The sequence below is a fragment of the Morone saxatilis genome, unplaced genomic scaffold (assembly GCF_004916995.1).
Source record: "Morone saxatilis isolate NCDOM2014 unplaced genomic scaffold, NCSU_SB_2.0 Contig16, whole genome shotgun sequence".
Lineage (NCBI taxonomy): Eukaryota > Metazoa > Chordata > Actinopteri > Moronidae > Morone > Morone saxatilis.
Window position 1 is genome coordinate 15,248,189 of NW_023339718.1, and position 6,515 is coordinate 15,254,703.

Genomic DNA, 6,515 nt, shown 5'->3' on the forward strand with positions numbered 1-6,515 from the left:
GTGTGTGTGCGTGTGCGTGTGGTTGTGTGTGTGTGTGCGTGTGCGTGTGGTTGTGTGTGGTTGTGTGCGCGCAAGATAATCTCAGTTTTCAAAATAAAAGCTAGAAGACGAAGGGGAAAATTCAACAGCAGCATGTGGAAATGAGACATTTAAAGAGGGTATTAATTAACCTGACTTGGATGAGCTTTTATTAAATGTCACGTAAGTAGCCACCAAATCAATCAAGTTGAAATTATTAAAACATATTATTGCAATATTATTATTATTATTATTGCAATATTATATTATAAAGGCTTCATGAATTCCGGCAGCTTTTTTCTAGTTCGCTCTTTTGGTTACTGTGAAACATTTATTTAGCATTTTTAACTCAAATTTAAGGAGCAGCTAGGCTATATTTCACCATTTTATTTTAATAAAAACATAAATATATTGTTTTGAAATATTATGGGGATTTTGCAGTTTTTTTCTAAGTCGAAAGGAAATGTTAATAAAGCTGGGAAGGTAAATTGATTTATTTTACACAAATTTTATAAAATACAACATTCTTTCAGACACAAAGTTGTGTGAAAATTGACAAAAGAGGAAAATTAATAGTATTATTATTATAATTAATAGGAACTACCATGGAAAAGCCCAATCGAAACTCAGTATAATGTGGGCCCACTTACACATTATAATCGCTAAAGGAAAATTATGTATGTTTTAAAATATATAATTAAATTAATTAATTGAATTAAATTAAAATATATAATTAAATGCTCATGTTTTCATACTGAATTCATCTTACATGATATAACCTGCTTCCACAGATTTGTATACACTGTAGCTATGTATATTCATATTTTCTACCAGATTATTACCATACTGATGGTATGTGTTTACAATGGTAGTTAAGCATGCATAATGCATTCAGATACAATACTTATAGTACAAGTATGTGGTAAAGACTAACACTTTACTTCCATGTATAAAACATAAAATTGTGCATTTTACAAAATAGATGATTTTTGAAGATTGTTTATATTGGCACATGCTGTAATTGCTCCTGCTTGTCAAAAAAATACATGTATAATACCCCTATGTGTGAGAGATTTGTAGTAAGTTAATAAAGACAAGAGGCAAAGAAATCTATCAGTTCTTTTTGGTGGGTTTAATGTGTCCAGGATCAATAAATAGTTATTCAAGATGTTACAATAAATCAAGGAAAAGCTTCATTTGATAATAACATCCATGTTAATGAATCAAAATGTTGTGATTTAAGTAGAAGTACAGTTTTGATAATTGGACTCACATTTCAATACTATGTATGTATTAATGTGCTTTACTCCTTTCTCATAATACTGTTATTGCTTCACGACTTCAATCTGGATAACATCTCTACATCATTACAATGATGTTCTCCAGATTGCGTCCATTTAGAAAGCTTTTTTAGATTACAGATTGAAAATCAATTAGAAGTAACTCCTGGATTACAATCACAAAACTGTACAAAATATAAATCATTATTATGGAATCACAAAAAATTGATAAAGTATTAAAGCAGATACTGTAAACAAAGTAAGTGTATGGCACAATCAGTTAATATTAGTGATGAATGGATGTTTTTCTGATCTAATGGGACATCAGCAAATTCCCAAAAAGTTTCTGTACTCCTGTTTGATGCAGCTGAAGATGGGATGGTAGAAGTGCCTGTCTGGCCCCATGAGGTCAGTGACCATCTCTGTGTGGTCAACTCTGGGCAGCATGTAGAGCGACACCTTTACAGACAGCGAGGTGAGGAGCTCAGAGAGCTTTGTGGAAGATTCAGCGGGAACGATAATGTCACTGGTCCCGTGGAGCAAAGCAAACGGAGGCACTCTGGCAGAAACAAGAGAAGACTGTGGGTAAAAAAATGTCATATTTGTATTCAAAATCACATCGCTCATAATCGCTGCCTCACCTGCTCAGTTTGTCCTGGCTCAAGTTCTCCAGTAAGTATGTTGGTGAGTAGTACGGGAAGTTCTCCACTCCATTCATGGCTTTGTGCATGGTGGAGACATATTCGACTCCTCGCTTCCGCTCGTGCTCATAATGGTCCATGATGTTGTAAACGCCGCTCAGACCTATACAGAAAATGTGAGAGTTCTTAATCTCATTCTCACAAAATCCTGGAAATCAGTTTTATCAAAATATGAAGGAGGCAAAAGTTTAAAGTATTATTCACTGTGTACAATAATTGTATTTCAAGAACTTTACTGCCCTCAAGTCATAGCAATTTCTAAAGCATAAAACGGGCTTGCAACTGTGAATGAAACTGGGTGATGCACTGTACAATTATCCTTACCAATGACTCCTCTGATCGCCAGTGTAACGTCCCTCTGCTTGCTGGCCTCTATGAAAAGCTCCTCTCTTGCATCAATGAGAAACAGCGTGGTCAGTGCACACAAATGTGCACCCGCTGAGTGGCCAATCAACACTATGTTGTCCTATTAAAGACACAAAAATATGACAACAGCATGTGTATTAGTATTATTAGTAACAGAACATCAGTATTTTAATTGGTTAATAAATTAGAATCAGATTAAGGGAGGGATATGGGGTGGGTACAATGTGGGATAATGTTTATGTGAGTTCAGTATGTTTGTACATGTAAGTGTATGTTTATATAAATGCAAAAGTTATATTTAAAAAAAAAACTGATTAGACAGTTCAGAGCTGCTCAAACTGGAAAAATATTTAGAATTTATTCATGAGTCTTAACTGTGAGTTTGAAGGTCCCATGAATTTCCGTTATATCATTATTTTCTTCCATGCTTGGACAATTTTGTGCATAAAAAAGGATTTTGGCAAATTGGAATGGATTCAGGAAATGTTAAGCCACCACCTGCAGGTTTTATGTGATTTCATGGAACCTTCAAAGTTTTCCTTCTTTTGGGGATTTATAATAAATGGTCCATCTTGCCATTCTTTTCTCCAGTTTTTCTTCAATTTCCAAAGAATACTTATATCTTACTTTGTCAAAGTTGAACTTCAGTCCACTCTCTTGGGCCCAAACCAAGCAGTCAGCAATATCTTGGACCATCCCTAAAACGTTCCCCTGGCAATCAGACGAAACCAGCAGTCAGTTGAGATACCACAGATACCAAAGTAACATTTATAATTAAAATTCTTATCTGCCGTTTGGCTTACTATACATTATACTATATGTATAATTCGTACCTAAAGTACTGTTCATATTTCAGCTGTTCACTCTACGTATGTGCTAGAATACCAACAAGACTGCTGTGTTTTGTTCTAAAGCTTTTACCTTTGGATAGGTGCTGTAATCAGGACAAATGACAGTAGCACTCAGTTCCTCAGCCATCTGCCTGGCCAGCAAACAGTAAATTGATTTTTCGCCGGAGCCCCATGCACCTCCATAGATGAAAACCACCAAAGGGGCAGGCACATCTTTGGACCTGCCCATGTTTGGAGGGTGGTACAAGTCCAGCTTATTGCTTCTGCGACCAAATGGGATGCCCTGTGAACAGACGGACAAAACTGTGAATTTTGACACAATTTTTGGTATAGTAAATTTCCTAGGGACCAAAGTGGTGAAAGAGACAAACATAACACAGTGGGATTATTTCATTTTAAATATTTACTGAAATGTCTGGTTCCATATAAAGACACATTGATAAACAACCATATTTTCTTTCTAACTTATCATTCACACACCTTTTCATAATGCTTACGGTTTTCGTCATTCCTGTACCATAACTTCCACTGAAAGTAGAGTCTCCCATATTGCAGATATTTGACCGTTTCCAGCACAGCTTTGGTCAAGCAGTATATCCGCCTGACGGAGAGGCCAAATATTAAACAGGGGATTAATGACTGATTACTCTTCTTAACGAGTAGAAACACAGAGCCAAACTATATTTTGTGGGACAAAGAATAGATGCACAGTATTTTACAAGTTACCTTGGTTTTAGTGCTTCTATGTACTTCTTATATCCAGGCTTGTTGGGCCAACCATAAATCCACTGAGCAGCTAGAGAGATAGAGTATGGAAGCCCCACCAACATGACACCCACTGCCACAGGCAATGACATGTGATACTTTAACCTAGACCTCCAGAAGGAAATATATATACATATAGTTATTAAGATATCAGTCCTTCAAAAGTAATTTCAGTCAATGTTCAACTAAAAATGCTGTATTTCAGATTTTCTTACATGTTGCGGTTCAGTCGGTCCGTCGTACCTACAAAGAACAAAAGATTCAGAAAACGTATAATTAGTTATATTGTTATCATACACGCAACAGGTAAAGTGTAAAATAATAATGCATCCCAAGCAAAGTGCATACTACAGTGGCAGTTTTCTGAACCACTTTCTAATAAGACACCCTTTGTAAAGACTTTATCAATTGCAATGACTGGCTTCAGTTCAAATAACCTACTAAGGTGTTATATCCCAGTTACATACAAGGTTGGCATCCTCATCCAGCTCTTTAGTTAATCAGGTATAAGCTCCAATAGACTACTTGACCTCTGAACTTTTAGAAAAATGCTGCAAAGCCTCTGGACTGAAATCCATTTCAACTTATTATTAACATTTATAATTACATATGAATTACTATGTTTTGCTGTTGACTTATTTTTTTCCCCAACATGGCAACCTGAATGTTGTTTTAATTAATGACCTATCTACAGATCATTAGTTTATGGCTCATAAAGCATTAATAAAAGCATCATTTACAACTTACAGCGTTATAAATGGTGACTTAGTAAGTGGAAACATTACCCAGTTTTCTTTGCATGTACCAGGGCGTCCTCTAGTGGGCTTTTACACAATAACAGTGCTGCATTAAATCATTGTTAAAAGCCTCATCAGTGCCTCCAAAAAAAGAAATCACTTTAACCACCTTTTAAAAAGGACTAACAACGTTACATCATGAATTGGTGTTAGCTAGCTATGAGGTAACTTACAATAAGGCTGAATTCTACCAAAGCTCAAATATGTCACTTGTGGTCACCAGCTTTTCACAATGTCGGTGTCAAGCTAACAATAAGTTACCAACGCTCTCAGTTTTAACACACCGTGCAAACAGAAGAGCCATTAAAGCTGAATTAGCGGTAAAGTTTTCCTTACGTGGATCCTTTGTAGCGTTGTTGTTATTGTTATTTGCCTCGAGAAACACAGGAAAGGTCATGAAATATACAGGAAGCCAACGTAAACGTACCAGAATGTAGTCATATATCGCACTTTATGCCGATGCCCATACCGCAGGAGGAGGTGATCTGTTGTTATGTTCGCTGATGCTGTAGATAACCGCAGTAGACTACAGCTACAGTTACCTGACTGTCCTCCAAACGCCGGTGTCGGCCTCACACATACAAAGAGTAATGCGACAAAGCGAGAGCGCAACCCTCCTTCACTTCCGTTTTAGCAAAAACGAGAGCGCTTTGGGTGGTCAGGGGTATTTTAAATCCTACCTGGTGAGTGGCCGTATAGTTGATATCATAGACATTATAATTTACGGATAAGGTCACCTTGATTGTTGATGTGGCTACATGTTTGTATTGCGTGTAGCGTGGCTTCTGTGTCGGCAGGAAAAGACGGATTTCTATCTTGTCATAATCAACATCTCTGCTTTGATACCCCGGAAATGCATACTAAAGAATTAGATAAGATAAGAATTAGCCGCTGCCCTTTCATGTAAAGAGCAGAAAATCTAATCAAAATCATTTATTGGTGGCAATCTTCTATTTCTTTCCCTTTTTTTCGAAGTTCTAAACTGCAATTTGACGGGAAAATGGGAAAAAATGATATGAAAATATGAAATGATGATGATAAAACTTAACTACCTGTCTTTTTGGAGCTTTCAAACACATCTCATGGTCTTCCTCAGCATATGGAGTTTTCTCAGTTGTTATTATTGCTCAGCTGTCATGACACGACCTATAGCGAACAGCTGAGCTATATTGTGACAACTCTGCAGTCCATCTACTGAGGAAGACTGTAAGATGTGGCTGAATGCTTTAAAAAAAGCTAGTTATAACAGTTGATTTAATGAAGCTGGGAGCTGGGGTGAACCTGGTGAAACCAAAGAAGCTGCTAAATGACAGTTTAATTTAATTTAGTAATCTGACTTTAAGTTTTGTCTGTTTTTTGTCAAACTATATTGTTTCATTTAAGTGTCCACTTAATTAACTGTGGTCAATCATTTACCACTCAAACTTCTTCCTTTAGGAATGACTGAAACATAGTGTTGAGGAAAGTTTATTTGTTTAAACACACACACGCATGTTGTTGCAGGTTGGCCTCCAGGTCCAGTTATACATCCCCCACATTTCCACACATTGATTCAGGTCAACATTTGTCTAACAAATGTTTATATACGAGACTCTGAGAAGCATTTTATAATGACAGTGGACTTAATATGTGTGAGCATTACTAGTTTTCTATTTTAACAAATGTACGAAATACATATACATTTAGCTAGCCCCATAGCAAATAGTGCTGCTGTGGCATCAACTAACATTAGCTGAT

The 6,515-nt window shown here is 36.4% G+C and overlaps 1 protein-coding gene across 2 annotated transcripts; it reads right to left on the reverse strand.

Annotated features, from left to right (window-relative positions):
- Window positions 1-1,134: 1,134 nt before the first annotated feature.
- On the reverse strand, window positions 1,135-5,361 carry si:dkey-193c22.1 (uncharacterized protein LOC567837 homolog). 2 transcript variants are annotated; one of them, XM_035657657.1, is made up of 9 exons: window positions 5,206-5,361; window positions 4,197-4,224; window positions 3,943-4,086; window positions 3,697-3,817; window positions 3,287-3,499; window positions 2,993-3,076; window positions 2,324-2,465; window positions 1,940-2,102; window positions 1,135-1,857 (listed from the first exon to the last, which is right to left on the reverse strand). In XM_035657657.1, coding segments are annotated over exons 2-9 (1,104 nt in total). In that variant the 5' UTR covers window positions 4,199-4,224; window positions 5,206-5,361; the 3' UTR covers window positions 1,135-1,622. The 2 variants fall into 2 exon arrangements, with proteins under 2 accessions (XP_035513550.1, XP_035513549.1); XM_035657656.1 differs by having other exon boundaries at window positions 3,943-4,092.
- Between the last annotated feature and the right edge of the window lie 1,154 nt (window positions 5,362-6,515).

Excerpts from the sequence above, each read along its gene's own strand:
- si:dkey-193c22.1 (XM_035657656.1), bottom strand. Across the intron at positions 3,818-3,942 it reads ATAGAAGCACTAAAACCAAG|GCGGATATACTGCTTGACCA; the intron begins GTAACTTGTAAA and ends CCTCTCCGTCAG. Across the intron at positions 3,077-3,286 it reads ATTACAGCACCTATCCAAAG|GGGAACGTTTTAGGGATGGT; the intron begins GTAAAAGCTTTA and ends TCTGATTGCCAG.